At 34.2% G+C, this 14396-nt stretch overlaps 1 protein-coding gene across 2 annotated transcripts in view; it reads left to right on the plus strand.

Moving 5' to 3' along the window:
- LOC124369742 (F-box only protein 28) overlaps nucleotides 1–13941 on the plus strand; it is a 51425-nt gene extending 37484 nt beyond the window's left edge. For both annotated transcript variants that reach the window (XM_046827811.1, XM_046827810.1), the window contains 2 exons: nucleotides 3449–3605; nucleotides 10021–13941. In XM_046827811.1, coding sequence (XP_046683767.1) covers nucleotides 3449–3605; nucleotides 10021–10365 — 502 coding nt within the window. In that variant the 3' untranslated portion in view covers nucleotides 10366–13941. The remainder of the gene's footprint in view (nucleotides 1–3448; nucleotides 3606–10020) is intronic.
- The last annotated feature ends 455 nt before the right edge of the window (nucleotides 13942–14396 follow it).

Below are 14396 nucleotides of genomic sequence, written 5' to 3' on the forward strand. Positions count from 1 at the left end.
TAAAAAAATGTTAATTATGTCATATTATGCTTTTTTCATTCTATATTATCATATGGTATAAATCTATGGGGGAACAGCTGTGGGGTTCAGAGAGTTTTGATATGACAAAAAATGGCACTAAGGGTTATCAAAAATACTGGTAGTAGAGAACACTGTCGTCCTATTTTTAAAGAATATAAAATAATGACTGTTATAAACATGTATATTTTCTCCGCTCTAGTCAATGTTAGGAAAAATATTGATAATTACCAGCTAAGACAGGACATACACAATTATAATACGAGATCTAAGTATAAGCTAGAATTACCATTTGTAAGGCTCAAGAAAGCCCAGGTCAGCCATTATTGCATGAACATTGCAGTTTTTAATAAACTGCCAAAGGAATGTTGGTACCTTGAACTAAATAAATTTAAATTATTACTCAAGGGTTGGTTGGCAGAAAATCCATTTTATAATATTGAGGAGTACATGACATGTGACACGAACGCTTTAGCAGGATCAATTTTACAAATTTGATAATAACTGTTAATTTATTTTATGTAATATTTTATAATGTCTGTGTTATATGTGCTATTTATTTTTGTGTGTATCTATATGTTTATTTATGATATTGAACAATCTTGTTTGTAGATAATAACAAAATGTAACTGACGATGCCTATTGTAATCACTGTATTACTTAATGGAAAATAAATGATCTTGTATCTTGTAATCAACAGCTTTCTAAAAAAGATTACAAAGGCATTTTAAACTACATAAAATAAGTATTATGAATACATATAATGATTCATAATATATAGCCGATACATTGTAAAAGCATTTAATTAGAATTGAGTCAAATTACACTAAACTTCCCAGGCAATAAAATTTAAAACCATTATCAGAAAGTACACTTTACTCTATTAAAGAGTTTATAGTACTATGAAAATAACATTATTCTATAAAATAGATTATTTATCTTAATATTAAATACTGGATGTGTATGAACATATACTGTACTCGTTTGTCACGACATACAACATGAAATTCTATTTAAATGGGTTAATATATACCTACTCTACTATGTTAATTGTAATTTATGGAAAAGTTGTGCAAAATGTAGTTTCCACTGATTATTTGTAATATTTAAAATTAACAATACACATTTTAATACAGATAAATAATGTAGACACATAAAAGTACGTAGGTTATATATTTAGCTATTTGCAGAATTTTCATACATGTTCTGTAACTTCAGCTACACTTGTTTTAAGACTGGATATTTCTCAAAGCCTGTGATGTCATTGGATGAGTGCACTAGCAGCGGCTGAGACAGCCCACAGGTCCAGTCCTAACAATAGCTGACTGTGTTCCCCTCCTGCCGCCCCTCATTGTCATTCACTTGTGCATGGCAAGGCAGTGTAGCTTAGCCCTCAAACCCACATAATTATAACACTTTTAGAGCACAGTGGAACGAATTACTTACATCAATATACCCAGCAGCTGGACATCTAAATCATTATTCTCAAAATGATCTACCATATGTTTTCAAAAAGAACTGCATATCCCGTTTTATTTTAATGTAAGCAATGAAGTCTGCCAACCCAGCAGGGATCACTTCTAGCTGGTTTATACCTTCCAATCTAACCTACCACTGGGTACAGCAAAAAGCGATATGTCACTTAAATCTGGGCAACCTTATGGATGTCCAGTAGTGGCCCATCACTAACAGCAAATGTCGAGATTCTGGGGTGCAAGGGTAATTCAATAGGTCTAGTCTACTGCGGGAGATGACTTTTGGGGTTCGTTCCCTAAGTATCACAGGTTCTTGCTAGCCTCAACAAAGGTGTGCCACCTCCTGCCTGCTTTGACTGGAGAGGCCGGTTCAGAGCTGGCCTCCCCTTCTTCGGGACTTCGACATTAGTGCCCTAATTTGTCCTCATGGATCTCGATAGGAGGCAGCCCCTACCCCCTAACCTACCCATCCTGAATATCTTGTCACTTCAGAAGCAGCGCTAAGGTTCTTATAGGACTAAGTGCAATTTATAAGCTTCTTGTCCTAAGAGAACAAAAGAATAAAGTCTGCCATTTAATAATTGCTATTCAAAATATTTTTAGTTCCCTGTTATGCATGCAAAACTGGAGTTAAAACAGGACTGACATCAAACAATTGTGTTTACTGTTGACAGGTACTTGTTTGGAACTGTCAATTACTTCCATCTGCAAACTGCAATGTTTAATTCTGGATGATAATAGACATGTTCATAATTACAAGGATGTTCATTTAATTAAATTTTATTTTAATTGATGTTATAAACAATCAAATTATATTTTGTAAGTGATAAATATATTTATTTTTCAGTGTGTTTCTTGTTTCGACTAATAAAGTAATAGCCTTACTAGTTGTTTTCCTGTTTTTGTTTGTTTTATCACAATGGTTCCAACAGGGAAAAGTTTTACCTAGAAACTTTTGAAAATTCACGAGTCTTAAAATGAGAATAACCTATAAAAACACTTATGTGAAAACACTACCTTCTGTTTTAAAACAGTGAATCAAGTTAACAACATTCCTAACTCAAAACAAAAGTTTAATGAAATACAATTCAAAATAATACAATATTCTTGCTAATTAATACAGTGAAAATAATGTATTAAGGCAGAGAAAATATTTTGTCATAGATATCACAATCCCACAATTTGTCTGTCACCATTTGTTTGAAAAAGTGTTACTAAATTACATTAATTTAAATCTAAATTATTATTATTCATGCTGTTTTGTTACAGACATGCTGTTTTATCAGAATAAAAAAGTGTGATATCGTACAAAACTTCTCTTAGTATAAAGCTGTACAGTTTAACTATTATTTAATTTTCATTTTTATGAGTAATAAACTTTATTTGTATCCCAGAAAGTTTCTTAGATTCAATAAACTTACTGAAACCATGGTGAAGTAACCTCTAATTTTGATGAATAGTAACCAACTTGTGAATAACATACTGATCTTATCTGTCATCAGCTTGAGAAGTGGTAATGAGGTTTTAAGGTCGTTAATGTTCTCTGGTCAATAGTTTCCTTTTGCTTGATCCATTCTGTACACCTGCACTCTAATTTTTTCACTGTCAATGTGTTAAATACATATGTAAGATTGGTAAGTTTAAGAAGCATAATACTCGTAGATTGTTAACCCATTACTTTTTGCTGAAAACCTAAAAGCACTTGTCAACCAGAGTTACAAAACTAATGTAATAGAAAATCTGAGCTCATTCTGCCAGACATTTGTTGTATTACTGTGAAAACAACAAAACCTGCTAAAGGTATCCAAACACAGAACAGAGGCCACAGCGTGTGTGACTTTTGGCCTCTGATTCACTGAGCAATAGTACACACGCACTGTGCCTTTCGCCTGCAATGGATTGATGGAGGTGAAAATTCCAGTCTTTAATTTACTAATGAAATTTTATACTGGCAGGTATAACTACCAACTGAGCCAGATACGCAAGGAAGTACGCTGCTGCCGAAGCAAGATCGCTGACCAGCAGAAGCAGATCGTTGAGTATGCCTCTCGACTTGACGAGAATGACAAGAAAACTGAAGAGAGCAATCGTAAATTTAGCACAATGCTTCAGGTACAAACTTTAATTAAGTTTTCTTTTATTTAATATACAACTGGTATTTTATAACTTTGTTAAAATTGGCTTTTTATATGATTTTTTTTAAGCAGCAGTGGTGTGTAAACACAAGTATCTTAACACTTAATGGGCCTTGGTTAAAACATCCCTTGGTCAGCCACTCTTGTTTAGTTTTACTGTAATTTTTGTTTATATTTATAAAACTTTTTTTGTCTAACCCTATTTAAGGCGTGTTTTTTAAATAAGGTCCGTTTTGTTGTAGACATTAGTAGTTTGAGCGCATACCCCAACAAAGGCGTACATCGTGTACAGGCATGCTTTAGGGAGAACTATGCTCAGTTTCAGCTCTGTAGCTAACCTGTACGATTGTGTTCTGTGCTTTCAAAATGTTTTAAGACTATCAACTTGCCCGTTGTGTGTGAGGTTTACTAAGTGATACGGGTTTTGTCAGCAAGGAACCTGTCTGCTGCAAAAATTCATAGACAGATTTGCGAAGTGTGCGGTGTTACTATTATGAGTGAAAGCAAAGAGCGTAAGTGGGTACGACAATTCAAGATGGCCGTGACAATGTTCATGATAAGGACTGCTCCGGTCTCCCTTCTTTGGTTACAGACGATTGGGTGGTTTCAGTCGAAGTGGCAATCTGTGGGAACAGGTGCTTCATAATAACATGTCTCTCAAACGAATTTCCTGACGTGTCAAGGTTAGTGCTTTACAACATTGTTGTTGAACACCTAAATATTACGAAACTGTGCCAAAACATGGGTTTCACATATCACGCGCGAATCAAAGCAACAGAGCATGGAATGGAGACACACACACACTTACCTTTAAAGTTGCTGGCCAAACAGATCCTGTCCCAACGCAAAATCATGGCGTCAGGATAGGGGTGTTTTAATGGTTGACGTAACGAGGAACCACTATCAAAGCAGAAGCATACTACCAAACCCTGAGAAAGCTACTTAGAGCAATTCTTAACAGAAGACACGGCATGCTGACAAAGGGAATTCTCCATGTCAATGCAAGTCCTCACACTGCATGTCAGACTCGCGATTTACTGGTCAGTTTTGGCTGAGAATTTTTGACTAACCACCCTACATTCCTGATCTTGTGTCGAGCAATTATCATCTGTTCCTCCACCTCAATCAATACCTCACTGGCAACTGTTACTATGATGACGAAAACATGAATACAGCAGTGTACTCTTGGTTTTATGAAGAGGATATTTTAAAATTGGTTGTGAGGTATAATTACTATTTGAACTATCTTGGCAACTAAATCGAAAAATAGAGTGAAGTATGTGGTAAAAAAACTGCGACAGACTTCCACACTACTTCGGCATAATCTAACATTTTTTTATATTGAAACACATACCTCTAAAACCATGGTTTTATTTTACTAAGAACATACTTAGATATTTCGCTACTAATTGTAACTGATCTTATTATAGAACAACGAAACAAACATACAATCTCGTAACAGATGTGAGATTTTATAGTTTAATTTGTGCAAAGGTATAAAACTATAAATTCATGTACATTCTGAAAATAAATTTACTTTTTTGAATCACCTTTTGTCGTGTACTTGTATTCAAACGGACCTTACTAAAAAAAACACGCCTTGTATATCACATAATTTTATTCAGTATGTAACACATCCGAAAATGAATATTTAAAATATACGAGGTCCAATCAAAAAGTATCCTACCTTTTGGTGCAACGTAAAACTGAAGTTACCTGAAAAAAGCTGGCGTTAATTTTCTTCAAAATAAGCACCCTGAGAAGCAACACAACGATTCCAGCGACGTTTCCACTTCTGGAAGCAGTCTTGAAAATCACTTTTCGGCATCGCCATGAGATCAGCCGTCGTTTTTTTTCATAATTGCTTCTCGACTTTCAAATCTGGTGCCTTTCAATGGTTTTTTGAGGTGGGGGAAGAGCCAAAAATCGCATGGAGCCATATCTGGAGAGTACGGAGGCTGAGGAACTTGCGGAGTGCCGTGTTTCGCCAAAAAAGTTTGAATGAGCTGGCGCATTGTCGTGGTGTAGCTGCCAATTTTGAGATGCCCACAAGTCAGGTCTTTTGCGGCGAATCGCATCTCGGAGACGACGTCGGACACTTAAATAGTACTGTGCATTCACAGTTTGACCCTCAGGAGCATATTCATGGTGCACAACTCCACGGTGGTCGAAAAAAACATTAAGCATCACTTTGACATTGCTTCGAACTTGCCTTGCTTTTTTTGGCCGAGGATCCTGGGGAGACTGCCATTGTAATGACTGAAATTTGGTCTCAGGGTCATATCCATAGACCCAACTTTCGTCTCCAGTTATTACCGATGTCAAAAAGTCCGCATCATCCTCACAACATTGCAGCATGTCCTCGGCAACATCCAATCGCCGTTGCTTCTGCTCGTCTGTCAGCAATTTTGGCACAAATTTTGCGGCTACCCGGCGCAATCCCAAGTCATCCGTTAAAATTGCTTCAGCTGATCCGAAACTGACATCTAACTCAGTACTTACTTCCTCCACAGTCATTCGACGATTTTCACAGATCAAAACTTTTGCTTTCTCGATGATTTCCGGAGTTCGACTTGTTTTTGGTCGGCCCGAACGCACGTCACTTTCTGCAGAGGTTCGACCACTTTTGAAACGGTTATACCACTCTTTAATCTGCGTAACACTCATTGCCTCATTTTCGAATGCTAGCTGAATTTTCCGAATGGTCTCACTTTGTTTTTCTCCGAGTTTTGCGCAAAATTTAATGCAATAACGTTGTTCCACTTTTTTCCGTCATCTTCACGGTTAGAGAAAACCGATACGCGCACTTGACTTATCAGTACATACTGACCCGTCTCCGGCGAACCGGTCGGGGATCAAGATATGACTTTGTACCTTTCCTTATCATAGTAGGAACTATTGTCGCAACAAATCTTATCTCATTATTGGCAGCAGAAGCCGCGATACACAACGAGGTCGGATACTTTTTGATTGGACCTCGTACACCGGAGAAATTTGCTAGAGCACCGTAGCTTGTGGCATTTCTCTTGCAAATACAGCTGGTGACAATTAACAGTCACCGATGCACTTGGCGTAAGGGTTAAATACAGTATTACAGTTTATTTGGTTTGAAAATAGTCTAGAGAATTGGAAATTTTTTACTGGGAGACAACCGGGAATTTGAATAGAGGTTTTGAGTGGCCACCCTGAATAGAATCTGGTAATTGCTTTCTTATACTCTGAAACAGATGACAAGCCATAGTGAATCAGCAAGAAACATTAACTAAAAAGAATCTGAGAAGATACGCCACTACACTCTATGAGGCAGAACAGAAACTACTTGATATTGTTTCTACAATTCTCCACTAGATAGCAAATGTGTTCAGTTCAACAATTATAACCTTCCAAACAATACAGACATTATTGTTTAGTTAGTGATGTAGCGTTCAACAGAGTGATCAAGGTTACTGCTGGTGCCACAAGGCAAGATATTGCATAACGTGTGGTTATTAGTTTATTAGTAAACAGTTAACTAAGGTAAATAAATGTGGCATGTTTAAATGTCTCAAAATACTGTTAAATAGTGATTTGTTTAATTATTCAGGTCAGTATAATTACTCCTTGAAGAGGAACATGCGAGTCAGTCGGGCAAATTTGCAATTATACAAATTATTTAAAATATTGAAATTGATATAGGAGTTTTCAATGTTTGTCATCTTTCTTGAGTCAGCGTAAACAAGTTGTGGAAATTCCATATGTTGACGTAAATACTAGGAAAAAATGCTTTTCTGACGAGCAGATTGTCAAGACGGGTGTGCCACAGGGCTCCATACTTGGACCCTTCCTCTTTATTTTGTATATGAATGACCTCAGCAGTTGTGTTTCGAGGGACTTGTTGTGTTTGTTTGCTGACGACACATCACTTGTGATTTATGAGTCTTGTCGTTTCAGTATGGAGATGAATATGTTTGTTCAGTGTAATTCAATAGTCCAGTGGTTTCAGAGTAATGGTTTGGCCATGAATACTGATAAAACTACATTGCTGGACTTTTCGATTTCATCAAGACGCAATGACTCTTTGAGTGTTTGGGTTGGCGATACAGAGGTTTGTTCTGAGCAAATGGTCAAGTTTTTCGTCCTAATTGTCGATAGGAATCTTAGCTTCTCCTTTCATGTAAATCATGTCACATGTAAAGTCTGTGCTAGTATTTTTGTTCTTCGTGACTTTCATCTTTCACAGGCACCGATGTGCTTTTCTGACTTCATATTTTGCATTGGTTTATCCCTACCTTTCATACGCTGTTGAAATTTGGGGTTTTGAAAATTGCAGAACAAACCATGTCTTTCTTTTGCAGAAGAAAGCAGTGATAGCTATTGCTGGCATCCATCAATCAGAATCCTGCAAATCACACTTTTAAGAAGTTCAATCTGCTTACTTTTCCAAGTATCTATATTTACCACACATTGGTCTTTTTTAAGCAAAACCAGGGCATTTTCGAGACACTAATTCCACAGTCCAGACACTATCTCAGGAATAGCAACAAATTAAATATTCCCCCCCCATGCAACCTCTTTTTTCAAACATCACTGTTTTTATAATGCCGTAATTTTTTATAATTCTCTTCCTGTGGCCCTAAAGAATGTAAATGATGTAATGGTCTTTAAGAGAACACTGAAGGCTTTTTAATAGAAAAATGTTTCTACACCCTCAGTGAATTTATTGGAAATAAATAGTCTGTATGTAAAGATATAAATGACGCAATCCAATGCATGTTATATGTCTGATGGAAATAAAGGATATTTGATTTGGAGTGGATAATTTATGTTGAGGGTTAACCACAGTGGCTCATTGGAGTTTAACACATTTGTGATGTCATTTCACCATCCAGTACACTAGATCTTTCATAAATGCTGTAGGTTACCCAAATAGGATTGCGCACAGTTTTAGTAAAGCATGTTGTACTGATGTTTTTGTGTATCTGCCTATTTTTGTGGGTTTTTTTTATATAAGCTCACGGTTTTAGAAATTCCTCAAAATATTGTGCCACCTGTCAGGCACATGATCATTGATGTTTTGAAATATGAAAAGCATATAATTTTACAATACAAATTGTCAATTTATTGTAACAGATTTTGGTTTTACTTCCTTTATTATGAACGGTTTACCTTCAAGACCTTTATATATTTTTCTTGAGTTTTCAACCTATCTAAAAATGTGTACCCTAGCAGGTTTACAATGCCCATGTATAATAGGTTGCAGTGGAAGCTTGGAGTAACTCTCCACCCCTTTAACAACAGTGTGAAACAATGTGTTTTCTAGGAAGTCATTATCCAGATTAATACTCTTTTCTTTGTCTGAGTTCAGTTGAATTCCGGTTAAATACTTACTGTTGTACATTTTAAATTATTAATAAACTAAATTTACAATTGTGTTAAAAAAATTGCAAAAATATATTTTAGCCTAATGGAAAGGGTAAAAAAAAGAAAAATCTTAACATTTTGAAAGGCTTGACGTAATTGCGTTGGCTTACATAAGTCAGTAAGATTATGTCATAAATGGACACATCATCTGCTTGTGTTGAAATGGCAGGACATCGTAGCCACAGACAGAAAATTGGGATATCACAGACTAATTACTGTAATAGACTTTTCAATCAAATATAGTGTTGTATCAAATGTTAACCTATGATTCCATCTTTATACAGTACTAAGAATGTATTATTTGTTCTTTTAATGTTTAGAATGATATATTGTTGTAGTTAATGTATTAATTTTGAGTTATGATAGTAATTTGCTCTTATTTCAATCTTTAGGTTGCACCAAAAGATTGTTTATGAATAAGCCTATGTTATAGGAATTATTTTGATTTAATTTTGCCTTCTTTCATTGATATTGCTGTACTTAAAATGAAATGCTTTGCTATTTATAGGTTTTATCATCATAATAAGCACATTAAACTCTGGCCTCCATTTTATTTGGCTTGTCTGAAATTCTACTTGACCAATCACCCTTTTAGACCGAATTAGCATGAGCCTACTGTACTAAGCTAATATTTTGATTGATGTTACTTTTTTATAACCACGACATCACCACAATTGTGTGTGATGCAATTTACAGTTTTATTATGTGTGGTGGATCATTATCTCAATATATGTAATTTTTACTAATGAATATGATTGCAAATTTATCAATATATACATTTTTTTAATGCGATCAAGTAAGCAAATACTTTTTTTGATTCAGTAAGAGAAATGATGGTTTCAGTATCAGACCAAAAACCAAGTAAAAATATACCTTAAATATTATAATTTTGTTGAGTCCATTCATAGGCTGATTACAATTTACTGTCTAATTTTGGAAAAATCTACTATATTCTGAAACATTATCTCATATTGTTGTGGTGTTAATTACAGGAATTGAACAAGTGCAAAACAGAGCTGCAGTACTGGAGGTCCAAGTCTCCATTGACTTCCTCTGCTTGTGGTGGTTGTGGCCAAGTGATGACTCCTGTACCTGACCAATCGGATATAGAAGCTTTGTCCAATCAGGGAGCGCTTCTTCCGGACCTGGAAACTGTTAACAATCTTTTCCTTGCCCCAAGCACTTCGTCTGAGGATGTTTGGACCAAAATGGATCCCTTCCAGGCGAGCGGCAGTAGCCATGCAGAGCAAAGGAACAAACGGAAGTCAACAGAAAAGTCCGGAGCTCCTCCTAAAAAGCAACGAAACGTCTTCAAGACCCGCACCAAACGTCTATAGGCCACTTCGAGTCTGTTGATTATCGAGCTTTAATTTATTGTCAAGCATGATTTTGACCCTGACTTTTTCTTCGTACCCTTGTAGTGCCCTGGTTTTAAAGTGAAATGAATGATGAACTCGGCTAGTGCAATGCCTATGGAATTATTTTATTCGAGAGTGTTAAGATATTAATAAATGGCTGACCGGTCAGTCATAAGTGTACATATTTAGAGTCATGATTATTGTTTATTTACTTTTACTATAGAATGCATTCATAGGTTAGAAAATATTTATGTATCACGATCATTTATGTTATGTTGGATTATGTTTAACTATGTTACAAATTTTAAGTTTAATTTATTTATTAAAAAAAAAGATTGAAAACATGTTTTATTTTGTACTAACAATGGGCTTTACTAAACAGAACTACATACACTTAATTTTACAATGTACTGCTATGCACCTGCTTGTTGTTTATTAAGCTCAAAAGTGTATTTTCAATTAATTGTTTGTTGAGGATCTCAAGTAACTCTATGGTTCCATTATAATTGATTGTTATATCTCTATGCTTTCTATGTTTGATAAGAGTTGTTGACATTAAATGCTATAAGCTGAATTTCCAAAGCAGTCAAGTACTACTCCAGCAGTTAAGGTTGGTTAAATTATCTTGGTAACTTTTAAATATAGTTTTAAGTATGTAAGTTTAGTTAACTATTGTTGGCATCTCTAGTTTTAATAAGTTAAATACGCTTTTATTCCTCCACCAAATTATACAAATCTTGTTAAGTATGGATAGTGCATGTTAATTTAGTAACCAAACACTTGGAAAGTAAAATTGAGTATTAGAAATTTTGAACATTAAGATGAGTTTTTGACTAAAATATGACTGTTGGTCTTTGATTTAGGATCAATTATGTATGGAATTAATAATTCAGTTGGCAATCTGTAAAAGTATATGATGCATTTGCTGCTAGGGAGAAACTTTTTGCCTTCCCTCGAGGCTAATAATAAGGGCGGGCCGTATTAATCCAAACCTACAGTAATCCGAAAGTCACACCACTTCAAATGGCCTTCAGTCACAATCAGTTGGTATTTGTTGATTTTCATGTCACAACATGAAAGCCAGCTTGAGTCACTGGGTACGCTTATTACTACTTCCTTGGTAATCGTAACATTTTAATTATTTGAGTATCTCGAGTAAACATATTAGGATTAAAATGGCCTGCTTTTACTACAAAGTACATCTAGAACATTAGTTCTGTTTCAGAGGATTTAGGTACTGTACTACAGTTTCTCCTGTGACTCGTCCGTCACATTATAACAATATTTCTGTGTTCATGGGAAAACTGTAGTTCATTATGAAATAGACATTAAATTAAAATATACTATTCAATATAATATATGAAATTCCATATATTAAATTGACAACAGTTATCTTATAAAAGAATTGTTCTTGTGGTTGAAATTGGTGTCATGAGATAAAATTGTTAATTTGTTGTGAAATTCCTTGTAAGATTTCATTATATTAGTGACATTCTTTTTAGTTATCTCTTATAGCAGCAACTGTGTTATGTACAAAACTATTATACAAGTAGTGATGGGCTTACCTGTTCTTTTGAGTGAGCTGTGAAAACCGTTCCCGTTCACTTATGAGACCTGTGATGAAAACCTGTGATTCACAGTGATTCCATTCTTTCTGATCTGACAGTGAAAAGAATGTTTGGTCACTGTAAGGGACTGGTGTTACTATGAGCTGATTTGCTTTTTAAAGTGATAACGTGATATTTGTAGTAACATCAACTAATATAACTGTATGAAAATTCCATTAGATAACATGATAAAAAGCATAAATACTATTTATAATATTAAAAGCAAATGTGTTTGTATTTTTAATTCTTATACAAAGTTTTAAACTGGTTTAAAACTATTCATATAGAGCATGATGAAAATGTGTTATTTCTATTTTTAATTAGAAAATTTAGTACAAACAACTACGTATGCATGAAATGTTATGTTTTTTTATTGTTGGCATAAAAACTTAAAATGTAATTTCTATAATATTTATAATTCTTTAATCTTTATGTATGAAGTAAAAATATTGATAAGAGATAAAAGAAATCTTGGGCTAGAAGTAGTGGTCTTGGAAGATAATTTGTGGTTATATTACATATTTAAAAGAAGTACTGTTGATAGCGGTACAAAATTCCAAAGAGGACTTGTTTTAATTTCTTCTAGGAAATACAGATACATTCATACCATAAACATTCACATACACATAAATTAGTATAGTGGTTGTCAGGTAAAAGGAAATGTGCTGGAATCAGGTTCAGTAGCGAAATAGCACTGCCCAACGGAATCGTCGCATTGAGGATTGACAACGTTCAGTTCAGTTTGTTAATATAACGGCGATTTGTGTCAATTGAATCACTATGGAGAGCTGTTCATCCCAACTGAACCATGATTACAGGTTGACCTGTAATTAAAGAAGAACAGTAAAAAATGTACATGTAATGATTTCAGTTCCATCACTATACAAAAGTAGTTTCAAATGTATTGATATTCTTTCATTCTAAATTAGTGTTCAAAGATCGCAGATTCTGATACTCTAATTTAATATCTGAAGGATAACAAGATTACAAATATGTGCTTTCGGTAAGTATTAAAATAAAAAAAGTGTTTATTATTGTAATCTGACCTCTTCTTCAAGTTATAAAAAATATAATCAATTCAAATTAAACACATGGTGACAAACAACAAAATTCAACAAAAAATAAGTTATTGTGTGTCAAACAAACATAAACATACCTAGCATCACCACATGAGAAGAAGCACAGGTGAAAAATTACTCAACAACACAGATTTACCACTGAAACATGAATTATACGTCATAGCACTGGATAAGAATGTGCTTCATTTGAAGAAGGATGGCAAATGTCCATAAAAAATCCCTTTTCCTTCATAAGAATGTGTTTCTTTTATTGCAACACTTAACTATGGCAAATCTCTGTGATCCTGTTATCCCTTAAAATCATTCATAATCAGAAACAAACTTTAGATAAAGAATTAATTTCTGAACTCAGTTAATAATGTGAAGTTTGTTGATCCGAAAGAAACAAACAAGTAAATTTAGTATAAGTTTCCTCTCATGTAGTCCTCAGGTTTCAGTAAAACTGATAAAACATCGAACGCTCTTGTAAATACAACTTAGGTTAAGGAGCAAGCCACAAATTTTTATTATAGTTGAAAAAGATCTATCATATTTTACATATTGTCCCTAGTCTTATACATGTATGATTTTACGATATCTTAAGTTTTTCTTGTTGAAATCTTGAAAGTTTTCACCGATGCTTCCTGGACTCACAGTGGTAGAAAGAAGGAGCGAGATCCAAAACCAATTGGATACAGCCAATTTAGTGTTTAATGTTGTACATACATACCCATATTTTAGCATCAGATATTTTGTAGACAGACTTTTGGTGTGAGTACTGCAGGAAGTGAGCTGTGCAGTGCACGTTTTCCAACGGCGAGTTATTTTTCTGAACATGTTTTAATTTGGTCATTGTGCTTTTGCTGTAAAAATAAACCGATTCAAGATTATTTTCTGTTTTTTATTGATATCTCCTTTCCGCTGTGGGTATATTTCTTGTGTATTTTCATTATTATAGCGGTGTGTTCAATTGGGCCCATGAGCGTAATTAACAGTTATTAAAACCAATATTGCAACAACTTTATGCTAGATAAGAGATTATGTTTTAAGGTTTGCTCACAATCTTTCTGTTTTCTACATTGTGAACACAGTGAAAGATAAATGTGAAATATAAATAAAACAAACCCTTTTTTGTGGTTATTTTTATAACAAAAAACTATAATATCAAATTTACATTGATGTTTTTATATGCTTTGTGTGTATTTATAAATTATTCACATGAAAATTAAAAAAATTTTTCTTTAAACAAGTTATTTGGTACAGAATTAAGTTTTATAAATATATGATTTTTCTTCTAACACGTTTTATATACAGTTGAATCCTTTTATAAAGTTTTTCTGCTGAT

The sequence above is a fragment of the Homalodisca vitripennis genome, chromosome X (assembly GCF_021130785.1).
Source record: "Homalodisca vitripennis isolate AUS2020 chromosome X, UT_GWSS_2.1, whole genome shotgun sequence".
NCBI classification, from domain to species: domain Eukaryota; kingdom Metazoa; phylum Arthropoda; class Insecta; order Hemiptera; family Cicadellidae; genus Homalodisca; species Homalodisca vitripennis.